This window comes from Megalops cyprinoides, chromosome 21, assembly GCF_013368585.1.
Source record: "Megalops cyprinoides isolate fMegCyp1 chromosome 21, fMegCyp1.pri, whole genome shotgun sequence".
NCBI classification, from domain to species: domain Eukaryota; kingdom Metazoa; phylum Chordata; class Actinopteri; order Elopiformes; family Megalopidae; genus Megalops; species Megalops cyprinoides.
Genome location: NC_050603.1, coordinates 13,315,694 through 13,340,788, shown reverse-complemented (window position 1 = coordinate 13,340,788; position 25,095 = coordinate 13,315,694). Strand labels below are relative to the sequence as shown.

Below are 25,095 nucleotides of genomic sequence, written 5' to 3'. Positions count from 1 at the left end.
GCGTTTACAACATCAAGACAAATGCAAAGACAAGGTTAACCAAGAGCAAATTAGCAAACATACAAAAGCTCCACCTACAAATGAACTCTAAAAACTACCTATAAAGCTAAAATACCATTTAGAACTAGAAAACAAAATTGTGAACTGATTGCAAGAATAGAATGATTTATTACAAAGACTGTGAAGCAGTGAAACAAGCAATTTGTGCTAAAGTTGAAAGGCAACAGATGAGAAAAATTAAACATGTGAAGTTTGTTGAGCAGAAATGTGCCACATGACATTGTGCAGGAGGTAGTTTGATCAATTTTTTTCTTTTAAATTTTATTTCAAAAATTCAACTTTATCATACAAAAAAATTCAGGAAAGGATAGGAATAACCTACAATAAACAAACTTGTCATTAAAAATAAATGTTACTTCATGAGACAAATGTGTAAGGGCAATAAAAAAACAACTGTTCAATAGGTCCCCATATCAGTATTTAAAAATAAGCAATTATAATTGATATTGTGACCTATGTAATTCGCTGTGGGTAAGAGCGTCTGCTAAATGACGTAATTTAATGCAATGTAATTGAAATATTTCTAAGGTGTTCTTAATTGTGTATATATATTCTGTTTACAATTTTAAATGACACTTCTTCAGTTTTATTGCTGATGCAACACTGATTAAAACACAACAAATGTCCTCCCATACAGCTCTCAAACGAAAAGTCACTAGCACCTAGCTCGTGTTAGTGGAAAAGGGGTGAAAGACAGCTTGATCAGTTAATCAGTTCCAAAGTGGAGGCGTAATCACGCATGCTCAATTGTGGTGCCGCGGAATACACTGCGCAAGCACAGAAACTTCTCAAGACGAGCTCGGCGCGTGCGCAGTTGCTGCGTGCGACAGAGGAGCTCGTACCTTCCCTGCTACAACGAGTGTGCGCATGAGGGGTGTGATTGAAATCCCGCAATACACCACAGACTCGATGAAAGTAAACAAAAAGCAACCACAAACTTAAAATAGCACACCATCGAGACACACTCGCAATTAGAAACCAGTTCGTTCACAGGGATCTGACTCCCGAACCAAGACCGGATGACTATTCTCTAGGGAAAGAGTTAGGTTTCAATTGGTGCCCCAGAATCTGAAGCCCCAGTTCCCGAGTCACGGCGTATCTCCGCTCTTGCTAGTGCTGCTTGCTTCTGAAAGGGGGAGTGTGTAGCGTGCGGAAGTGCTGAACGGGATTCCAGCTTTGTTGATCACAGCAAGGTGCTGGCATTATCCCGGGAACTGAGTGTTTCAGCGGGATTCGGACCAGAGAGGGTAAACATGGCGGAATCCGAAAACGCGACGCACTCTGTGGTGAGTGGTAGACTGACTGGGGTTGGTGTAGCGCGTGTTGTTTACATGCCGTGTGTGTGCAGAAACGATCTCGGTAGCTAACCAGTCATCCGCGTTGCAGAAAATCACTCTTACTGGAAGCTAACTAGCTACCTGACGTGGTGTGATCAGTTTTCTGGCTAACTTCCCTGAACGAGACATGAGCTGGTATCTCTGCATCAGTTTGCGAACTAACGTTACCACTGTACCCAATTGAGGCTACTTTGGTTGATAGCGAGCTGTGTGTCTATTTATGATAGGCTGGACACACAGATGGCAAGAGTGTAACATCCATGGACAATTGCTGAATTGCTACATTGTCAGAACAACTAGTTACATTACCCATGTGCTTGCCAGCAATCAGCCTAACCGGTCGAAACCTGCACCTACTTATCCGGCTAACTAGTGATGTCTAAATTATTGATGATATTGTGGAATTAGGAATTGAGAACTTTATAAATAGGCAAAATGATGTTATGAAAATTTCCCACCCCCCACCTACACAAACACACACACACACCCAAATACAAGCTAGGAAGAGACTTTACCGATGCGCATCATAGATCGTTGATTTACAAGGTAACTACTATAATTTAACACTAAATTGATCGTGTTAGCTAGCATACTAACCAAAACATAGTTAGAGACACATGCAACACACACATAGTCCTGTGCACTGTACAGTGGTAAATAGTTCGGATAAAAATGTCCTGCACGAGTACGAACACTTTAATGACAACATGTAAGCTGAAAAAAATTGTGCGTTTGCATTCCTACCTGTCAAAAAACGTTTGAGTCGTTTCTTAATATATGTTGCATAAAGGGGTTGCTCAACCCCCTTCTACCCTCACGTGGAGAAGGCAACAATGCCTTTATGCTCAGTGCGAGGCGACGACCCCAATCCCATTGCTCTACTTCTCTATGTACATTAACTTTATCATTAGCTCTAATTATGGAAAGGAATGTTAGAAGTTTTGGTGAAGTACTTGATTAAAAACTACCATGCTAAACTAAAAGTCAAGTCAGAGGAATTTGTCTTTTGGAGTTTTCTGGTAGAGCTGCCAACCCAAGCTATTCATAAGAGACTCTCCCGTTAATCTGAAGCATTCTGTAGTAACGCGCTGATCGTGGTTGCTAAGCAAGGGAGTGGCAGAATTTCAGTGTGCACAAATGATAGAAGAAGACTGGGATGCTATTTGAGTGGGAAAATTCCCTTCCTTTCACCTTAGGTGCATATCATTACAATTACTATGTCAGAATTTCCCATACTTGGAAAGGGAAGGCTAAACATTGAATCATTCTTTCATCTAACTTTATTTTTAAAGCTCATATGTGCATTGAGTATATTGCTTATTTATGCATTGAGGATCATACAGATGTATTATGCAAATTTTCACATGAAGTCCATAGATGGATAGACTGCGGTAGTTAGTAGTGTTGACAACCATCTTGACTGATCTAGATGTTAGATGACCATCTGGTCAATGGTCTAAGGTTGTGCTCACATATATGTATACACATCCATTTTCATTCAGTCACTTAACAGATGTTCTTATCCAGAGCAACTTACAAAAGTGCATACAAGAAGGTTAGGCTTCTTTCTCACATACAGATATACACCTTTGCTTCAAAGGTAACTTTGATGGGTCTCTTATCTGTGAACTCTTTAGCCTGTGTGAACAACAACCTCTTCGAAGAGGAAGAGAAAATTGCATTGATTGCAAAGATGGTTTACAGTTCAGTTGCAACTAACAGTGGGTATTTTACTAGCCCAGTGTCCTTGTCCTGAGCCGGGCCAAAAGTAACAGCCACAGCAAACAGTTTATGTGAGTGGCCTGGGTGACAATTCTCCTGCCTATGGTGCTACATCATGTAACATTTGGATGATTGATATTGATTGAGATTGAAGTAACTGCAATTCAGCCGTCTCCTTGCAGCACACAGCGGAGACCATGGACACCCCTGCCGGACCCTCACAAGAAGGTACGGCCAGCTCCTCCCTGGGCTGTGAGTGAAAAGCACAGGCAGCATTGTGGTGTCAGCAGAGATGAAGGACACACATAAACAGCCCTAAGACCATGCTCCTGAGTTTTGGGGTGCAGTGTAACCATCACAGTTTCAGTGGTGGTTGTAAGGTATAGGCTTATCTGAAAGGACATTCCTGTAGCATGCTCTTTTTTGTGTTTATTTCTACTCAACAAAGCCATATGTTCCAGTATCCTGTACCATTACATTATTATACCTGTGGTAATTTCTGTATGAGCTGTTCGGACAAAAAGGACCAAAAACTGAATGTATATTAGTCTGCTAAAAGAATGTCTCTCTCTTAGCTGCTGATGTGGAGATGCATCCAGTGGACAGTGATGGGGGTACTGACCTTCTGGCTGCTGACCCTGCTCTTCCAACAAAAGTCAGCAGTGAGGAGTTGAAAAAAGGAGGTGGGGGAGAGGAGGAGGAGACTGTGGCACTTACCCCCAAGCTGCAGGAGGGGGAGCTGGGAGAGGGTAAAGGGAAGGAAGGCAAGGTAGATGGGGAGGCTGACAGTGACAGCGTCCCCTTAACCACGTCCCTCAGCCTGCCCACCAGCGTGGACTCTCCATTGGGGGGGTTGGACAGTGCTGAAGCAGACCATGTGAAGGAGGGACGTGGTGCAGGGGAGGACCAGGTGGCCCTGGCGGAGGCCACAGAGGAAGAGTGTGACATGGACACGTTACCCAGCAGCACTCGGGGTGATGCTGATGCAGACGGTTTGATGGACACACAGACAGACACTCGGATGGATGCACAAATGGACACACAAGAACAGGCTCAGAGTCAACTGGTGCCGAAGGAATTGCAGAAGGACGAAGAGTCAGACAGCAGTGAGGATCGTACCCCTGATGTGGATATGGGTGAGAGTTCCACACCTGTCCTGATGTTGAGCTGTGCGGTCTCTTGCTCTGCATTCTCGATCATTCACTGTGTAACACTGTACTTCACCTTCTTTTGTTATAGTACTGTTATTGCAGGGACAGGAACAGGAGGTCAGGGAGGTAACATATTAAATAATCATGTGCAGATCTAAAAAAGTGAGTTGTGCTACACTTGTGGTCCATATGTCATTTTAAAACATTGATCACCTTTTGGTTGAAAGGTGTCCTTAATGCACTTTCATACTATGTATTTAAAGACAAGGCAATACTAGCTTTGTCAGAGAGAATGTATTTGAAAGGGATTTTGTGCATACAAGCTATTCATTCAGTCACCTAATACTTTCCTCAATACGTCAATAAATCCTGTATGGAAAACAGGAGTGTGAGGCTTCATGAACCTCAGATTTGGTGGAGTTTGTTCACAGTAATTTGAATACATTTTTGAACAAATCACATTGTTATTTTCTGGTTGAAAAAAATGGTATGTTCTAACATTTCAGTGACTGACAGCATAAGGTAGCTCTACCTGTCACGGTCTCAGTGATTAGTTCAGAACACGAGAGAAAGGATTACAGCTTTTTTAAAGAAGTTCCACATTTCAGTCTTATTGGTGGGTAGCCTTTTAGATTGATAAATCCCCCTGCATCAGGCTAAATAAAATACATTCACACTCTTGTCCCCCCCATTTTGAACCTGCAGCTTCCCCACCCGGTGAGGCAGAGCTCCCACCCATAGCTATGGAAGAGACACGTTCTGCATCGGAGTCCACACAGAGTACCAAGACGGACCGGAATGGACCGGCACCTGACAGACGGCCACCCCTCTCTCCCCTCCCCACAACCCTCCCTGTTGAAAGTGGGTAGTGCACTTTCAGAATCAAAGCACTTTTTGTTGACAGAAGTCCCTAGGTTTAGGGTCAGGGGGGTTATTTTGAGGAAAATTGATCTTATTTGGTCGCTTCTGTCTGTGTTCTGATGAATGAATTGCCTAGTTTGCTAAACCGATTAGCTCATTCCTTTTCCTCTGCTTTTGGTAAATCACCAGGGGGCAGCAGCTACACATTGGTTGCCAATGTTCATGACTTTTAAAGGAGGAAGAGGAAGTAAAAATCACTAAAATTGGCTTGTTAGTTCATCCAGGAGCCTAGTAGGATAATGTGTAAGTGCTACATGTGTGATCAGAATGGGTGAAATTCAGTTTGACCTTGTCCCATTTCCGTGTCTCTTACCAGATGGGGAGAAAGCACAGGAGACAGGAGTGAATGGGCAGCTGGCAGACGAGCCATGTGTGAGTGTCCCCTTGCTCCATTGCAGTGCATTAGTATTGGGGGTGTGGAATGAGACATCCTCTCTCTGTCTGTAGCTACACAAGCAAACAGGAAAAACAGGATAACTACTGCAGTAGGTGGCCTGAGGGCTGTGCCTGTTGCTGCGCTGTGCTTTAAGCGTGTCTGCTTCATCAATGACTATATTTCAACAGTGAGATTTCACAATTTGTCTGCCACTTCAAGACCTCTGTTAAAACATCAGTGCAGGATTTCTCCCAGTGGTTGAGAAACCTTATATAGTACGACACCACCATATTTCAGATCATTTTTACTCTGACTCTGGCAATATTCTTTCAGGTGTTTCCCTCATCATAGTGAAACATTGCTGCATGTTTCTTTAATCTGAGTATCAGGGTTATGTTATAAAACATGTACAATGATGCTACAAGCTCTGTGTGTGTGTGTGTGTGTGTGTGAGAGAGAGAGTGTGTGTGTGTGTGAGAGAGAGTGTGTGTGTGTGTGTGGCATGCCTTGGTTTCAGTCTAACCACAATTAGCTTTGTGTCAAACATTAAATGACAAATTGAGCTAAGCATATCTAAGTATTAATGAGTGTAGTCTAACTCTTGCTTAAATTACTGTTCCTTTTTTTGGCCACCAGGAGGCGGTGTCTGTTCAGCAGAGGGTAGAGACAGTGGACTCGGGAAGGGTGTCCCTCTCACCGCCCATGAAGATTAAGGATGAACCCGTGGATGAGGAGTATGACCGTGCCCTTGGCCCCCAAAGTGATCCTGTGGGAATCAAGGATGAGCCTGACGCTGCAGAGGTCAGTCTAGGGTTATGACCTTTGAACTAGCTGGGTATCTCTTTTCATGTCTGCTACCTTTTCCTCTCTCTGTATTATATCATTATCATCAAATTAATCTTTTAGAATGCAGAAATGTAAAATGACAAAAATAAAAATTTTTATTTGCATCACGTTATTAAGCTCAGGTTAAGAGCTGAAACTGGATCACCCAATAAGTTTGCCTAAATTTGAACATCCTGTTCCAGCTGTTGGTCAAACTAAATGACTCTTGTTGAACCCCTTTTTTGTATTAATGTCTTACACAGGAGTTTGGCCAGCAGCACAAGACCACAGAGGAATTAAAAATCAGTGCTGTCTTCTCTGTGGGTGGAAATTCCACTTCTACAGGTGAGAGGGACTGTGCAAAGGGGGTGAGAGTGAGGGAGACCGGCTCCACTGTGCATTGTGAGCTGGTTGGTCAATTTGTGCACTAGCTGTCAAAAGTATGCAGAGAGTGTTTCAGCTCCATCCCCTCATGACATATTTCTCCCCTCTTCACCCCCTTTTCGTCCTTCCTCTGTCTCATCCCGTCAGCTCCATCAGCAGTCACCCAGCCAGCAAAAGCGGTGGTGGCTCCTTCCAAAACTGTGACACTGACCACACCTGTGACCCCTCTGCCTCCGCTGCCCCCGCCTAACCTGGTCCGGGTTTCCTGCTCCGGGTGTAAGAAGGTACTTCTGAAGGGGCAAACAGCCTACCAGCGGAAGGGCTCCTCCCAGCTCTTCTGCTCCACCATCTGCCTTACGGGCTACACCTTGCCCGCTGTGAAGTCTGTGCTAAAGAAGACCTGCCACTACTGCTTCAAGTAAGTGTCAGAGCCTCAGCTGCCACCAATGAGGCTGACCTGAGTCCCTCCTGCCTCAGGTGCGGTATAAAAAATTCCATTAGCTGTGTTTCTTTTTTTGTGTTGATACATTCTGCTGAATTATGAGACTTAATAACAGAGTCAGAATAATCAGGGTCTGTCATTTTTTTTTGTTTTACTGTGTCTGTATGCAGAGTTGTAAGACCTCAGGCTGTCTAGAAACCATGAAGTAATTTGGTTTTAAAGTGTTTGGCCTCCACAGTCCTGGTGCTCTCTGGATTCTCTGTCACATTCTCTGTCCCTGTCACTCTGGTTTGCTCTTTTCCCCTTTTTGGCTTTTGTCTCTCTCTGTCTTTCCCTCAGAATGTCTCCCTTCATTTCTCTCTGTCCCTTGGTGTTCACATCTCGTAAACACCCCTTTGGCCTCGTCTCTCCTTTTTTGACAGGGAAATTGAGAACCCCAAGGATGTGATCATTGCCCCTGTGGATATGGCGGGGACGGTGAAGGACTTCTGCAGCCAGACTTGCTTGTCAGCCTTTGACTTTAAGAGGAAGACAGCTGTGTCCACACTGGCCACCGAGGGCGTGACCATCAAGTGCAGTGTGTGTCAAAAGGTCACCATTGTAAGTGTCCTGGGATTGGTGAGTGGGGCTGTGTGTGCGTGTGTGTGTGGTCGGGGTGCACATCATCAGGGTCACACTGAGTGTGTCTGACAGAATGCTGGGCAGGGGGGTGGTGAACAACTCCAGGGATAGCATTCTGTCTGATACTCTAAATTAACGGCAGCAGTGTAGGATATAGCAGGGAAGGAGTAGGGCTCATAACCAAAAGGTTGTTTGATTCCTCGCTGGGGCACTGCTGCTGTACCCTTGGGCAAGGTACTTAACCCACAATTGCCTCAGTAAACATCCAGCTGTATGAATGGATAACATGTTAAAAACACTGTAACCTATGTAAGTTGCTCTGGATGAGGACATCTGCTGAATGACAATAATGTAAATGGTACAATGCCAAACTTTTTCAGGAAAAGGCATGTGACTAGTGGCTGTGTTTTTTGGTTCACTCCACATGTAGTGTGGAATATAGTGTAACGTTTTATCTTCTCCCCCCTTTTTAGATTCGGCATGAGGTTAACTACCAGGGCACTGTGCACAAGCTGTGCAGCGACGCCTGCTTCTCCCGCTTCCGCTCCTCCAACAACCTGACCATGAACTGCTGTGAGAACTGCGGCGGCTACTGCTACAGCGGCAACGACCGATGCCACACGCTACACATAGAGGGCGACACCAAAAAGCTCTGCAGCCCCAGCTGCGTTACTGCGTACAAAATGGTAAGAGCACGGCTGGACCGCTACTGTGCATTCATAACACAATGCACATTCATAACACAACCAGATCAACAGCCTGGTCTCCTCCTGGCCTCGTTCTCTCTTGCTCTCTTGTTCTCATCTGATAAGGTGGACTGATTGGAATAGCCCTAACATTGTGGAAGAACCACACAAATACAGATTTTGGCGATGCTTCAACTCCATTCACGCTGCACATCAGGGGCAGGCATTAAACCTCTGAGACAGTGCGAAAGGTGGCTCTAGAAATCAGATTGTCTGATTCTGAGTCCTGCAAGAAGGCAGCTTTTTGATGGAGTGGGGACTTACTCTTTCTCTTTGTTTTGCTCCCTCTTGCAGAAGAGTGTGAAGGTCACTCCCTGCACCATGTGTCGGAATCTGCGCTCCTCGGCTGAGATGGTGGAGCACACCACCTCTCAGGGCAAGACAGAGCTCTTCTGCAATGCCAGCTGTGTGACGGCATACAAAGTTCAGACTGTCAGTACATCAGGTACTTCTTTCACTCACACACACACACACACGCATGTACATGAACACACAATCAGGGGCTGTTACAAAGACACTCGCACACACAGGTGTTTACATATTTTCCATCCTGCTTCTAGTTTCAAAGTCCCATGGACCCACCCTCTACCACACTGATACACACCCTCCTACTCCTCACGCTTTTACGCTCTTGAACACCATTACACTATTGCTCGCTGATGCTCACCTGCGCAGAGGGGATTGAGGCCCATAGTGTGTGCATGCTCTCCCTCCCCTCTGCGTGTAAGGTGTTACACCTTCTCCCTGACTCTAAATTTCACGCAGGTGCTGTGTTGCCATGCAACCACTGCAAGGTGAGTGCAGTTCCACAGTACCACCTGGCCATGTCCGATGGGTCCATGCGGAACTTCTGCTCCTATGGCTGTGTCATCAACTTTCAGGTATGTTCTCTGTCAGTTCACTGTTGTCTGATACTTTGCTGAACTTTTGAGGTATAAAAAATAAAGATAAATATGCCTTGATCTCATTTTTTGACTTAATTACATTAAAAATGTTGTTGTTGGTGCAGCCCAGTTAGCCATGGCAAAAAAAATCTCACATATCCATCCCTGTAGCATGTGTGTGTAAATCGTGTGTGTGTGTGTGTGTGTGTGTGTGTGTGAGTCGCTGCGCAAACTTCCATTCCTGGAGTATGTGTGTTTATTCTCCTCTTGTGTGTTGGAGAAGTAGCATTAGAAAACAGGGTGTGACTCTGACGGAACCCCTCTCTGCAGGCGGTGTTCAACAAGAGCACCACCCAGAGCCTGCTGAACGTCATTCCCCCGGCCGTCCTCACCTCCACTCCGCCTGCTCCCAGCCCTGCGGCCCCCACCACCGCCTCCTCCAATTCGCCAGCCCCCACGACTGCGCCTCAAGCCTCCACCCCCACCCCCACCCCATCACAGCCCCCTGCACGAGTGCCGTACAAACTCATCTGCAAGCACTGCTACCGCCTATTTGCCTCCAAACCGGAGCTCATAGAGTTTAAGGTACATCTGCAGCTCTCTGCAATGCCTCTGTCTCACTCTGTCTCACATGCACACATGCAGACGCAAACACACGCCCAGTACTCTTGGTATGTGCGTGGCCCATTCAACCAGATACTTTCCAAATTAAGGGACGTTTTCCACTAGTAATTTAGCATTGTACTATTAGCTTTAATGACTCAGATGTGTGTTTTTTCAGTAATACATATTAGAATATAAATCCAATATTCAAATTCCAAAAATCATGTTTGTCTCCATTTCCAAATCATTCTTAGCATGCAGACTTTGGTGAAGGTTGCATGTGATGAAAGGTTACAAATTGACCCTGGTCCAAATGAAGCCTCTTTGTTACATATGAGCTTAAATTGGGTCTGGTCTGCCTCATGCCTCCTACAGGGTCAGATGGTCCAGTTCTGTGGGAAGAAGTGCTCGGAGGAGTTCAAGAAGGTGCACTTTGTCATGGCGCGCTGTGAGTACTGCAAAATCGACAAAGTCGTGAAAGAGGTCAAGAAGATCAACAAGCAGGACTGCTCCTTCTGTAGTGAGGGTGAGTTCCTCGTCTGCATCTTCAAATGTCTCTCCACACCTCACATGGATCTGGCCATATCTGAAAAAGATTTGGCACTGTTTTTGAACTGTTGAAACTTGTTTCATGATATAGTACAAATGTAAAATCACTGAATAATGTTTTGTTGATATGAGTGGGACTTGGAAAAATGGAAGTGTCAGTCCTGTGTGATTCAGTAGATAGTTGGTTTTTTTCATAAAGTCATTCACCATTGGTACATTGAAAAGCTGTCCATAGTGTTCTCTCGTGTGTGCTGCCAACTGCAGTAACAGTCTTTAGGATGACTAGGTAACTACATGTTTTATGGAACTACACATAGTAACTTTATGCCGACAGAGATGGCTTTGATGTCACATATTTTGCATTATACTTATCACCTTAATGAATCTGGCCCTGTTTGTGTCTAACACCCTGGTGTCTGTGTGGCTGTCTCTCTCCCCTGCCCCAGGCTGTAAGCTGCTCTACAAGCATGACCTGGCCAAGCGCTGGGGGAACCACTGCCACACCTGTACGTACTGTGGCAACACAGTCCTGAGGGTGGTCCACAAACACTTCGCCGGCAAGAGGGAGGAGTTCTGCGGCGACGAGTGCATGTCCCACTACACTGTGCTGTTCTACCAGGTCAGAGTCAGTGCATGTCCCACTACACTGTGCTGTTCTACCAGGTCAGAGTCAGTGCATGTCCCACTATACTGTGCTGTTCTACCAGGTCAGAACCACAGCAGGCCCATGGATCAAGAACCTGCTTTGGAAGCACATCGTGAAGGAGGAGTTTTCTGTCATTTTAAGCAGGAGCAGTAATGGCAGCAGATGCTGCAGTGAGTAAGAGTAGAGTAGGGCAGATATTTCGGTAGGCTTTCTCTAATGGTTTGGATTTGTTGTCCTGAATCCTGTTTCACTCAGAGTCTCACACATTTAACTCAGAATCAATGTTAGCTTAAACTACCCAACAACTTGGAGACCAAAGTGCTATGTGTAAACCCAAATTAACCAATTTTAACAAAAAATTTAACCAATGTTATCTATCAGTTTATAAGCTAATGAAAATTACTGTGGTCTCCCCCCAACCCCAGATGTCAAAGTGTGACGGATGTAAGCGGCAGGGCAAGCTGCTCGAGTCACTGAAGTGGCTGGGAGAGATGAAGCACTTCTGCAACCTGCAGTGTCTGCTCCAGTTCTGCAGCCAGCAGCCCTCTTATGACCCGCGGGCCAAAGCCGGCTCCACCGTCCCAGCTCCACAGGGTACAGCATTTTCCAGACCGGACCAGTAGGCAACAGTGTTAGGGAAGCCGAGTGCAGGAGCCGAGGTGAAGGCCCCTCATGTGTTAGCTACCATTTATTGAGCTGATTTATCCCTAACATTTCAAAATTTAATGGTAATTAACAGTTTCCCTTACACAGTGTGCCATGTCACAACCACGACATTAGTATTGAGAAGCATGTTAACGTTATGCTAACATTACCTCAGCAAAGGCCTTCCATTTTAGCCTGGAAAATACATTCAAATGAGCACAACGTTCAGTAAGCAAGATTCCTTATAGTGAAGAAAAAAAATACTTTGCTCAAGGCACTAATGTCTTCAGCATTCATCTGCATGTATTCTCTCTCTACACCACAGTATAGCCCCCTGGACAGTTACTCTTTTTAGTGTCTCAATTTGTTACTCTCACATCTCTTTATGATTTTATGGCCTGTGTCCCTTTTTGTTGTTTGTTGTTTACACATTAGTCTTTTCCATAAAACAGAGCCAAAAAGGTAACTTTTTAGAGTCACAGCTCTGAAATGTGATCCACAAGCAGGATGGCAGTAGTACCATTCACGCAGAAGAGCACGTACAGCTGTTTGTTATATGCCATTCTCTTTCTCATCAGCACCTGCCACTGGTGCCACAGAGGCCCCCCCTACGGCAGCCCAAGCGATCCCGTCAGCCTCCTCCCACCCATCCAAGGAGGCCACACCTGTCATCGCAAATGTCGTCTCCCTTGCCAGCGCCCCCACTGGGCAACCTACAGTCTACGCCAACACCGCTCTTCAAGGTAATTCATAAATGTCCTCATTATCATGGGTTTTTTCCCTACCAGCACCAATAGTGGAGAAAAGATTATTCCTTGCTGATTGTTGCAGTTCCTTTCCTGGGACAGACTGTCTCAGGATCAGTGACATATGAGTACAATAGTATTTCTGTGAACTGCCTGATCATTTAACATGCTACTTTCACTGCTTTTCAATGACTTTGTATCTGGGTGCACACTGTGAGCGAGGTACTTGAGCAGATGTCCAGGTGGGGCCTGTTCCACTGTTACGCTATAATGAAGATTAATTAGCTGTTTCTGGTTCTTAGGGGCTGTTCCTGGCACTCAGGCTAAAATCATTGAACATGTAAGTGGGGTCTGGGGGGTTGTGCATGGGTGCAGTTAGTGGGCTGGGTGAGGGTGAAGGTCACTTGTCTGTTTCGCAATGAAGATGAGTATCAGGAGATGGCGAACCTAGATCAGTATTCACTTAACAGTCCAGTCAAAAACAAGTGCTCAGCTAGGACACAACCCAGCATGCACAGTGGGTCCATTGGACCAGGACTGAGAGAAACGTCATGTTTATTTGTGTGTTAATGGAGATGGCTAATGTCTCCATGTTGGCAAAAAAGCCTGTGGTAGCCTAAGTCATAGCTTGTGGGCCAAGCTGTCACTAGCTGCATAAACCAAACAAAGTAGCAAGTAGCAGAGCACTTTCATTTATTCATTTATATTGCATTTAACCCAAGTGGTAACATGATGGTTTTTATAGCGATTCATGTGATGACATCATTGGCAGAATCATATTTGCGAGATTCTGACCTCTTTCCTGTTTATTACATGGGTATGTGGACAAGTACATGATGGTGTCTGTGAGGCGTTAATGGTGATTGGTTGGTTTGTTTCTGCAGGCCAGTACGCAGACAGACGCCCTGAAGCTGCCCCCAGCTCCGCCCGTTAGGGTGCTGAAGAACAAGGCTCTGCTTTGCAAACCAATGAGCCAAAACAAGGGCACAAGCTGCAAGCCTCACACACAGAGTACAGAAACACAGACAGGTAACATGCATGCACACTCACACAAACACAGTCTCTGACACACAGAGGCTCATGCATGCGCATTCACTTGCACACACACACACACACACACACACACACACACACAATGTATACGCACACATAGGAATATACTGTAGAGAGCACAGATACAGACCAATAACATGGACATACTGCCTCTATCTGCTTTCATTCTTTTCTTGTTTGTGTGTCTGCAGATGAGATGCTTCCGAAAGTGGTTGTGCTGCCTGTTCCTGTGCCAGTCTTCATCCCTGTGCCATTGCATCTGTACACCCAGTACACCCCTTGTCCTGTGGGACTGCCCCTCCCGGTACGCTGCTGGTCTCACAGACACTCCCATAAAGTCACACTCAGACTGGTACCCAGTCCATTTTAAACCCCCCTCATAGTGAGTACAATAGAAACTTTTTTTTTCTACAGGTTTGTGATGAACAGAACCACTAATTTTTCTTTCCTGGTCCTTGTGTTCTGGGCACTTAAAGTTCAGAACCCACAGGGCCCAATTTTTTCCAGTCCTCTTGAAAGGTTGAGAGTGAGGCTTCACAAAACCTCACAATGGGTGGGGTTACAGTTTTCTAACTATCGTGGACTCATGAGAACCAATCAGAAATACTTTGCTGTCTGTAGCAAACCCGTATGATTCATTCTTGATTCATTTTTGGGGGTTTGTGAAGCCTCACTCACCCATCACTAGTGTTGAAACTCCTGTCTGTTTCCCAGTTGCCGGTGCCCATGTTCCTGCCCACCACTCTGGACAGCGCTGAGCGCATCGTGGAGACCATCCAGGAGATCAAGGAGAAGATCCCAGCCAACCCCTACGAGGCTGACCTCATCCTCATGGCTGACCTGCTGGCGGAGGATGAGGAGAAGGACAAGCCTGTGTCCCATGGAGGTAGAGCGAGAGGGGGGACAACCAACAAACAACAAAAAGATTTTTGTGATTTTTGATGACAAAGTGGTTTTTGATGTTTCCATTGTTCAAATATTGTGAGCACTTATCATTAACATAGGGGCTGCTTGAAATGGGTTGCCATGTTGGTGTGTGAGCCTGCAGGAAAGATGTGTGCTGATTGTTTCCACCATTGCTGTTCAGACCAGGGCAGCAGCTACAGTGGGGACCTGGAGTCGGAGGCTGTGTCCACACCACACAGCTTGGAGGACGAGACCTCCACCTCCTCCCACAGACACGGCCGGGCGCCCGACCAGGAAGTACGCTCCGTGGGCACTACGCCTGCTAACTCTTCACCCCAACCGCAGCAGGACCTGGAGGCTGACTTCCCCATCGGTAAGGGGTGCTGCCAGTTAAACCAGCATTTTGGAAACATCTTCATTTCTCTCACTTTCCTGTTACCGTTCCGATGAGCACACGTAGTCCTGTCATGTAGTCTTGTAGTTCTTATGGGACAAAGTCACTTATCATGTGCTGTCACTTATTTGAACCTATCGCAGTGCTGTATGACGGGCAGGGCCTTCTAATTGGGTCATTCAAAGCACATGGAAGCTCCACTGATTATGGGGTTCATGAAGCCTCATGTTCCTATTCCTGTTAATTTCTTGACCCTCATCCAGTCATATTGAGACATATTGTACTGTGCCATGAGTCTGATGCTTATTCCAGTACTAACATGAAGTCATACTAGTGAATATTAATTTACTGCTTGCTCTCACAGAACCTTACTAATGTTGATATATGCATTCCTAACTGCTATACAGTCAAATATTTACACAGGTAATTTGCCTGTCGGGTAATGTTATTCAGTGTTATTCAAGGTTACATTTGCTTAATGCCGGCCTTTTTTTTCTCAGGGTGCTTTGATCCTTCTGCGAAGGAACAGAGTGAGATGACATCACCATCCAGGCAGCGAGGCCGTAGGCGAACTCGAGATGGCTTCCCGCCAAGAAAGCGGGTAAGTGGCCCTCACGGCACCACTGATATCCCCCTGACCGACATCCCCCAGTGGATCTCTCAACTCTGTGTGTGTGTGTGTGTGTGTGTCTTTGTGTGCACCTGCTTGTTTATACGCGTCTGCACCCTACAGGGTCGGAAACGGGCAGCCGCAGCACCACCGGCAGGGCAGGTGCAGGAAGCGCAGCCACCAGCGGGTGGTTTGAAGCTGTACCCAATGTATGGAGTGAATGCCTGGAAGAACTGGGTCCAGTGGCGGGGCAAGCAGCCTGACCTGGAGAATCCGCGATTCGGCAGTGAGTCACACATACACACTTTTCCACTGTCCATTCACAACTATAGACGTACACACTTGATCTGCTTTTCTGCAGCACATGACTTACTTACTTACTTACTTTGTGTTTCTGTGTTTTCTGTTGTCCCTGTCTGCTCCCCCCTTTCTCTGTCTCTGATCAGCGCGGCCCGTGGTGCTGAAGGAGGATGTAGTGCAGTGTAGCACAGCGGAGCTCAGTTATGGACTGTGTTGCTTTATCAGCGAGGTCCGTCGGCCCAATGGGGAACCCTACACCCCAGACAGCATCTTCTACCTCTGCCTAGGCATCCAGCAGGTACTGTGCACACCAAGCACTTACACCCAAGCACACAGCATGGTCACACGCACTCACATCCACAGCATGGTCACACGCACTCACATCCACAGCATGGTCACACGCACTCACATCCACCATGCACACACACCATTATATGCCTAGGCACACCACACAATGCACACACACACAAACACACATGCAAATACACTGTGACTCATAGTGTAATTGTTCATTTCAGTACACTGGTAATGTTGCAAGTTCCCAATTCCTAATCCATGATTCCTAACTCCTAATCATTCCTGATGTAGTGTGTTGCTTTTACAGGTGTGTTCTTGGATCTAACCATGTGCTAGTGTTTCTAGTATGTATGCCTTGGTATGAGTGCTATGTGCCTGACCCACTGTGACAGAGTGGTGTCACTACGGCTGAGTATGCACTGTGACTGCCATACCAACGAGCCTGGCTCTTTGGCGTTGCAGTCAAAGCTGCAGGTTTGGTACCCTGTAGGCCCGGGTTCGAGGCCGGGCGGGGTGACTGCTCTCGCCCTTCGCTATACCCACCTTTTCCCTTCCCCACTCACTGCAGCACCTTTTTGAGAATGGGCGGATGGAGAACATCTTCACTGACCTGTTCTACAGCAAGTTCACCTCAGAGATCACCAAGCTTCTCAAAGACTGGAAGCCTACAATACTTCCCAGTGGTAAGAGACACACATACATACACTATCTGCAGTAAACTCACCTGACTCCAGGTCATCTGTACCTGCACTGTACTGATCTTCATTTCGCCTGTCTTCAGGTCTGCTCTGTACAGTATTTTACAGTTCCATCTCACCTTCAGGTTGTCACCAGGTTAACTGTATTCTACAGTGCAGCACTGACTTCCATGTCACCTGTTTCCAGGTTGCGTAGTTTATTAGGACTGTACCATGGTTGACTGACTTATCACCCATTCACAACAATTTCCCACATTATTGGCCTGTGCCCAAATTAACATTAATAAAGCATATCTTAGCTGTCATGTGGCACTTCCCTTGGGTATTGGTATCAACATTAGGCCTAGAAAAAAGAAAACTGGTATTGGTCGACCTTAAGCACTGAGCTGCATCTCTCCTGCGTCCAGGTTACCTGCACTCGCGGGTGGAGGAGGAGTATCTGTGGGAGTGCAAGCAGCTGGGGGCATACTCCCCTATCGTGCTGCTGAACACTCTGCTCTTCTTCAGCACCAAGCTCTTCCACCTGAAGACCCTCCCCCAGCACCGCCGCCTCTCCTTCGCCCACGTCATGCGCTGCACCAGGACCCTGAAGAACAACAGCAAGACCAACTTCCTGCGCTTCTATCCGCCCGTGCCAAAAGAGCCCGCCAACACAGGTCGCTGACTGTGACTTTGCAGTGTTTTGACAGCTATATCTGTGTGTGTGTGTCTGTTTGGGTACTAGAGGTGTGCAGAGGAGGAACTATTCATATTCATAATATTCACCAATATCGGATGTTACACCAATATCACATAGTACTAGGTGCAGAGCAAAGTTCAGATGACAATCGTTTTGCAAAAAAGTTGGGAATTACGAATCTGCATAATTTCATATTGCCATAATGTTTGTTTTCCCTGTGATGAAGCCTATGTTAAACCAAAATACCAAATATTTTTGGCATAAATGGTGTAATATTCTCTAAGCCCTTCAGTGTATTCAGGTGCAACCCTAGTGGGTTGGTAACCATATCATCCTGTTTATGTAGTTGCCTGGATGCTTGTCTGTGTGTGTGTGTGTGTGTGTGTGTGTGTGTGTCTGTACACATGTGATTAGCGCCTTGTTTCCTGTAATAGTGGAGAAAGCAGTGGTGCCAGCAAAGAGGAAGAAGGAGGATGAGGAGGAAGAGGAGGTGATGGAGATGCCAGAGAACACCGAAAACCCCCTACGATGTCCTGTCAGACTTTATGAGTTCTACCTCTCCAAGTGGTGAGTATCTTTTAGACATACTCACACACACACACACACACACACTCACAAACGCACACAGCCTTGCAGCTCGGTAATCACTAATGGAGACCCTCCTCTCCCGCCCCCCCCCCCCCCCCACCCCCCAGCTCGGACTCAGTGAAGCAGCGCACAGACCTGTTCTACCTGCAGCCAGAGCGCTCCTGTGTACCCAACAGCCCGCTGTGGTACTCCTCCATGCCGCTCGAAAGTGCCACCCTGGAGACCATGCTCACCCGCATCCTCACCGTACGGGAAGTGCATCTCGCCGGGGAACAGCCCCTTCCGCAGACTGCCACCTCTGACGACGAGACCTCGGAGTGACCGCGGTAGACGAACGGGGACAAAGATGTATGCAGCATTTCCTACGCACAGGCACACATTCAACCCTCAGACATCGCGGGGACTCAAGACCAGCAGAGAAGCCTCCGGTCCATTGTTTATCGAGTGACAATGTCAGTGGGTTTTTCCCGAGTGGATTAAATCTGTGATTGCAAACGTCTGCGTTTTCCGAAGAAATAATGATCCACACCCGAGCGCACGTGTGTTCAAAGGTATGTATTCTGACCGAGCTGAATAACGCACAACGCTAAAGAATTTTGTTTACAGGGCAAAGATTTTTTTTTGTCCTGTTCTTATTATAAAAGACTGTAAGTTTGAATGTATGGAGGACATGAATAGTTGTTGTCTCAACTATTTAAACTGAGTGTCATTTCAAATAACAGATTTTTTTGGACTGACGTAAGTGGGTATTCACTGAAAAAAATTGAATTCTGGGACTGAATTTATGAAAATTGTGTAAGTAGATAAACATCTAGATTGAGTCTTCAATCAAATGAATAAATACATGCTAAAGTCCCATTCAGGAATTCAGGTACATGAGGCAATTGGATGTTTTCAAATCCCATGTAGTCTTGCCATAGCCTTTCTCTCTCTGGCACATGCGAATGTGCAAATAAGTCATCACATGCTTTGTGTCCACAAACGTGGTGATTGACATTGTTCTGTACTCTGTACAAGTACTTCTGTACTCAAGTTATTTCTTAAAATGGTAGTGTTTTGTAATTGGAACACTAAAGACCCAGACTTGGTGTAACGGCTTCACAGCAGAGAATCGCTTCAGCATATCCTCCTGAAATGGGCAGTGTATGGGGATGATAGATGTTGGGTGTTGGGTGTGTGTCATTCATTTGGAGTTAGGTGCCGATGTACAATTTTTGCTGTGTAACTCAGTCTCATTTGGTCCCATACAGGTTAGACTTCATAGGTGTGCATTACAGGTGTAAACAGCCTATCTGCTGCTGAGGGAAGGGGCAAGGAGGAACTGAAAAAACTTTTGTAATGTTTTTCTTTTTCTATATAAAAAACAATACAAAAACCATGCAGTTTCCTGATGTGGTTTATTGCCATAACTATGAATGATGAATTCAGCTGGATGAAGTTTTATTGTGTCAAGGCACTTAAAATGATCTACTTTTGGTACATGGAACTAAAAATCTATTAAATCAACAGAGCAGACTGACAATTCACTGAAAGCATATCTTGTTCACGAAAGGCTTAAAACGTAGTGGTCATTTTAAAAGACAAAAACTGCATACTAGGTAATGTTCTCATTTGCTGATGCTTACACTCCTTTGGCCTCACAAATCCTTCTCCTTTGTGCACTACAGTTTGAGTCGCCCCAACAAGATACTGCACAGCCATATATTCCCGTCCTGGCACAGTCTTCCCCGAACTTTAATTCGCCATGCCGTCCTTTCCAGTCATCTGGTTCTCCACGCACCCAGAACCTAAAGTAGGAAAAGAATAGCCATCCAGTGAGCAGAATTTTACTAAAATGCAACTCGCATGTTAAGGTGTGTTCTCTTTTAGAGCTTATGGTCATATTTTTTTCATTTTCTAACTGCAAGCATGCACACAAACAAGGCAAGGGCATCGTTTTGATTTTGAAACAAATGGGGGAAAAATGCAACAATGGCAATGTGGTAACACTAATCCAACGCTTTATTTGGAGAGAAACATTTAAGACCACATCCATTGAGCCTATTGAGCTTTAAACTGTGTACAGAAAGAAAACAAAGATGGTTAATAGCAAAGAATGCAAAGCGTTACCGCTCTGCCTTCTTAAAGACTACATAGCAAATTCATAACAATGGCATTATTAAATAATAAAGTGTTCATAATCGACTGAATTGCTTCATGACTGCCATGTAGAGCAATGTACACGTAAAAAATGTAAACAAAAAAATATAAAACAATGGTATCTCACTCTGTCAGCTGTAATAAACACCATGCTGATAAACGTTATGGTATGTACACCTTATGAAGACCTTCTGAAGTTACACTTCATATAAAGTGACTGGTTATCTTAAAATGTAATTCTTTTCAAGACAGACTGCACCTTTGTTCCGCAAAGTTCCACTACACAATTTCCATTACACATTGTAAAATCACTGGTAAGATGGCCCTAATTTAGGTATTTTTTTTAAATGACCTGTGATGCATTCTTGTATTACGATATTCGACAACAAAATGCTTAACATACTATAATGTTACTATTTGAAAATGTAAAACATACGCTGAACCAAATTCTTACTTCTTGTTGTTGTCGAGAGGCGTGTTGTCCACCCAAACCCACTGATCCTCTGTCTCTGAATCTGTTATTCCGATCCAGAAATTGTCACTGGCGTGTTCCATTTTCGAATTCGCTGTATTATCTAAGAATGTCTTAAACAGCAGAGGCATCTCTTCAGAGGCTGGAAATATCTCATGACCGTACATAAAGCATGATACACATTTCATAAAAAACTACGAATGTGGAGCAATATTTAGTAGGAATGAGACAGAACATTTGATTAGTGAGGTCATTCTAAAAAGTACTGTGACAATTTAAAAAAATATCTGACCTACAGCAATACTTACATACCTTCTATTTCATATGCTTCACAGAGGTTAGTAGCAACTAAAAAAACACTGATAAGCAGCATCTCTGGTATTTCTATACCTGCTCCTCTGTAGAGTCTATGATTGCCAGGTGTCCTCCTTTGGTGACACAATCGTCTCGACTCTGTGACCAATTCAATCTGTCACTGGAGAAGAAGTAGCACTTTCCGTTGAAGCGTTTCCAACCATAACGACAAGTCATGCAGTCTTCACTCACTGTGGAATGAGAGGGAAACTCGGTGTTCATGAAGAGAAGTATCCAGGGTGTTGCACTTAAAACGGCTGTATCTGTTTTAAGTGCAATGCACACACAGTTTGCTCCCAAGAAAATTAATTTATGCAAGGGCAACAAATGAGTATACCTGGTTCCATTTCTGCAATAAAGACAGAACTGCACTTCACTCACCTCGAAAGGCTTCCAGAATTGAAGATGTCTCTAACAGGTCGCTCACACACTTTGGTAGCTCTTCAAAGCTCTTCTTATATTCTGTTCAGGACCAAAATAATTTCATGATAATGTTTTAAAACTAAGGGTTAGGTAGGTAACCATGGTTCTGTGAACAAGAAGAAGGAAGTCCTGGGGCTGAGACCTGACAAGATGGAACTGAAAAACATGCATCACACATTCTCGTACCGTAACACAGTACAGGCAGCAATGAAGCTCCTGATGAGGAGAGGCTGCAAGCTTGCTGGAACAAACAACAAAGCACAGCATAACTAACTCTGCAGTTACTCCCGTTTGAATGCATATAAGGATAAACTACCTAAAATCTGTGAACTCAGATGTCAGAAAAAAAGTCTTCTGACTTCAGTTACACCATTAAAAAACTGAGGATTTGCCGTTTTAAGCTACACATGGTGGGGTGCTAATTTTACAACAACTTTTAAGTATCCAAAAATGAACAGGAGGAAATGCAGAGAACTCAGACTTCTCACACAAGCCGACAAAGAACTGAAATAAGCTAGTTAACTTGCATGTCCACTGCTCTAAAGGCTTTTTCCAGAGCTGGTGACATATTGATCAGATGTTACATATTGCCATAAACAGCTGTCAGGCTAACAGCAAGTGGCAACTTGTTGTTAAGGACAGCAAGAGGACAAGAGAGGTGCGCTGGAAGGCAGCCCAAGGCTTTTAAAAGCCAGGTTGGAGTTCCTTCTATGACAGTTATGATTTAAAAGAGTATGCCACTGACAGCTGAACATGGATCAATCTAATCAAATAAGAAATGTAAGGCAGAAGAGGATATACACTGATTATATACTGATTGAGGTTATTTAAATTTGGTGACTTCACACCAAGAATTCTAGGGGGTTGGTTACAGTGACATATTTACTATCCTAGGCAACCACTGTTAGATAGGGATCTGATCTTATGGGCCTGTCATGTTGACCAAATTGAAACAAAACAGTAAAAATAAACGGCTTCATTTGGCTTTTTGCCATTAATGAAATTTTGCTCACACGCCAGATCATGTCCAGAATATTGCAGTGGTAAATTGCTAATCTTGCTGAACCAATTACTAGACTACAGTCATAGCACTAGACTCTGAATGATGTCAGGCAACTGTTATTCTCTCCTGAAAAATCAACAGACTGCAGCCGCAAGCAATATTGTTGTTCTATGACAGACACAGCGATAAAGATCACAGACTCACCAGTTAAACGATTCTCCATCATACTTTTGTACTTCTGAAGGTCATCATACTTGGCTCGGAGAGTTTCGTACTCGTTTTTCAGAGCTTGTTGAGAAAAGATACAAATGGAACTACACAGACTCCTGGATCCTCTCTTTCTTTGTGCAACCACACCAGAAGTATATGCAGATAGTCAGCTTAGATATGGGGCCTAAAAATGTTACTGCTGTTACTAATTTATTAGACAGACTTCCTCATCCAGAGAGACTTACGAGGCTACAAAACCGAAAGGCATCATATACTGTAGATTCCACAGGAGAAATTAGTACAGCAGAAACAGGTGGAGTAAAAAACACCATAAAGCTGAAAAACTGTGCTAAAATATAAGTATCTAATAATTGTTTAAGCATGGTTACAGTATGTTAAGAGCAACATGCCAATAGGAACACAGCCCAACAATTAACTACCATAATCATATTTAGCAACTTCTATCATTTACCCTGTTATCATATTGTTCACATAATGTTAAGCAATGATATGTAAGAGTACCCATATCTTGCCAGTATTACTGTATTCATAGCGCCTCGCAATGACATAACAGAACTACATAACACTATATCAGATTTCACTCACAGCTTGGAGTGATCAGATACAGGGCATAAGAAAAGGTATGTCCAAGTTTTGGAAAACAAGTGTTTTAGTGTATTTGAAGGTAGCACATTGCGCACTTCCACCACAGGGGGTTTTAGTTCTGCTCATCAAGTAAATGCTAAACATTACAAATACGAAATGTATTTCGTAAAGTAATGTCACAGTAATGTTTTAAATCAAATGTTAATGTAAAAACATTTGCATAATGAGGTCCATGTCTTTGTCTTGTGGACAGAATTTTGTATCTTCACAGACATTTCACTTGACTGCAATATAATGACATGTCAGATTCTGAATGACATCACAGAACTCAGATTCACCACTGATTCAATTGTTTGGACGGCAAAGAGTGAAACAATGGTAATGACAGCAAACTTACCTCTTCGCTTATTCTCAACCAGATGACTGTATTTCTGAAGTTCGGCATACCTGGCACGGGCAGCCTTGTACTCATTAATTGACAATTCTGAAGGCACTGAAAGGTAATTAGACTGTCTGAAAACTCCTACATCCTGATTGAAATTTAATGCAAATACAGGAGGCTCCTCATCCTCACAGGAATTTTGAGAATACCATACTGCATCTATAATAGACTTATGCACAAAAGGGAGGTTTACTCTAAACCAAAACTACAGCATTTTCAGTACAAAAACAATCTGCAAAATAAGAAAGGCATTTGTGTGGAAAACTGTGGCGTAGGGAGACAGGGTGAAGACAGGAAAAGGGACCGATGCCTTCCATGAGCTGCAAATCCACAAATAACTAGGGACTCCAACACTGAATTTGCAACTGATGACTTCATAACATTACTGCATTTGCAGACATCATCCCATTAGTGCTGGACATCACAGCGATGAAATGTAAGTAAAGGATAAAAATAAGGTTATGATAATCTTTTCAGCAAATATGCTGACAGTGTACTACTAACAAACAATCGTTATTACTAATGACAACTATGTACATTAATAGCTAATATTCATCCACATTCTGTACTGATCACTCATACTAACAAATACTCACAAAGCAGTGCCATTGTTAGTATCCCACATGCTAGGCAGAAAGGCATCAGCCCTAAACTGATGAGGTCACACACTCCTGTGCTTCCCTCTTCCCCATGAGGGTCAGGGATATTTGCAAAGGGGTCGTAGGAGAGGGCTGAGCCATCTGAAACAGTGTCAGAGGGTGGGACAGGGTCACCTGGTGCGGTCTCTGAGGAGGGGACAGGGTCACCTGCTGAAGTTTCAGAGGGAGGGAAGAGGTTACCAACTGAGGTGTCTGAGGGGGGGACAGGGTCACCTGCTAAGGTGCCTGAGGCTTTACAGAGGGGGTCCAAGCCATCTGACCATTGATACGTCTGGTGACCTTGGGGGAGAAATGATTACAGAGGTTAGTCGCACAGACAAGTATCATACATTAGCTAAGAAGAACGCTAATTTCACAGTAGGGTTTTTAACCAAACACTACAGGATCGAGGTGCTTTAAGAATGGGGCATTTACAAACTGTACACCAGGCTAGGATACACCAGTGTTAACCGGACGGTGTGAACTGCTGTGTGAACTGGCGGTGTGTGAAACAGTGTGTTTACCACTGATCCCTTTTATTAACACAGTTTTACTGCTAACGTTAATTACAGTTAGCTAGTTAGCTTGGCGACATGTCACCTTACTATAAAAAATGATTGGTAGT

General features: G+C 44.6%; 2 protein-coding genes across 4 annotated transcripts; one reads left to right on the top strand and one right to left on the bottom strand.

Moving 5' to 3' along the window:
- Positions 1-903: 903 nt before the first annotated feature.
- Positions 904-19,495, top strand: zmym4 (zinc finger, MYM-type 4). Of its 3 annotated transcripts, XR_005004459.1 has the most exons (30): positions 904-1,346; positions 3,302-3,347; positions 3,695-4,255; positions 4,976-5,131; positions 5,508-5,563; positions 6,204-6,368; positions 6,656-6,737; positions 6,924-7,194; positions 7,641-7,818; positions 8,313-8,525; positions 8,880-9,030; positions 9,351-9,466; positions 9,800-10,054; positions 10,448-10,598; positions 11,068-11,240; positions 11,693-11,861; positions 12,491-12,655; positions 12,961-12,998; positions 13,543-13,687; positions 13,903-14,015; positions 14,426-14,597; positions 14,799-14,990; positions 15,512-15,612; positions 15,745-15,907; positions 16,068-16,219; positions 16,787-16,901; positions 17,324-17,572; positions 18,030-18,162; positions 18,291-18,734; positions 19,434-19,495. XR_005004459.1 is itself a non-coding variant. In XM_036515782.1 (29 exons), the coding sequence occupies exons 1-29, from the start codon at positions 1,314-1,316 to the stop codon at positions 18,502-18,504; spliced, it is 4,728 nt and encodes a 1,575-aa protein (XP_036371675.1). In that variant the 5' UTR covers positions 904-1,313; the 3' UTR covers positions 18,505-18,844. The 3 variants fall into 3 exon arrangements, 2 of the variants coding, with proteins under 2 accessions (XP_036371675.1, XP_036371678.1); XM_036515782.1 differs by lacking the exon at positions 19,434-19,495 and having other exon boundaries at positions 18,291-18,844; XM_036515785.1 differs by lacking the exons at positions 18,030-18,162; positions 18,291-18,734; positions 19,434-19,495 and having other exon boundaries at positions 17,424-17,531.
- Positions 19,496-19,659: 164 nt separating this feature from the next.
- On the bottom strand, positions 19,660-23,152 carry LOC118769263 (C-type lectin domain family 4 member E-like). Its single transcript, XM_036516312.1, has 5 exons — positions 22,779-23,152; positions 21,530-21,610; positions 21,185-21,339; positions 20,777-20,907; positions 19,660-19,970 (listed from the first exon to the last, which is right to left on the bottom strand). Exons 1-5 carry the CDS (start codon positions 22,798-22,800, stop codon positions 19,805-19,807), a joined length of 555 nt encoding a protein of 184 aa, XP_036372205.1. The 5' UTR covers positions 22,801-23,152; the 3' UTR covers positions 19,660-19,804.
- Positions 23,153-25,095: the final 1,943 nt, after the last annotated feature.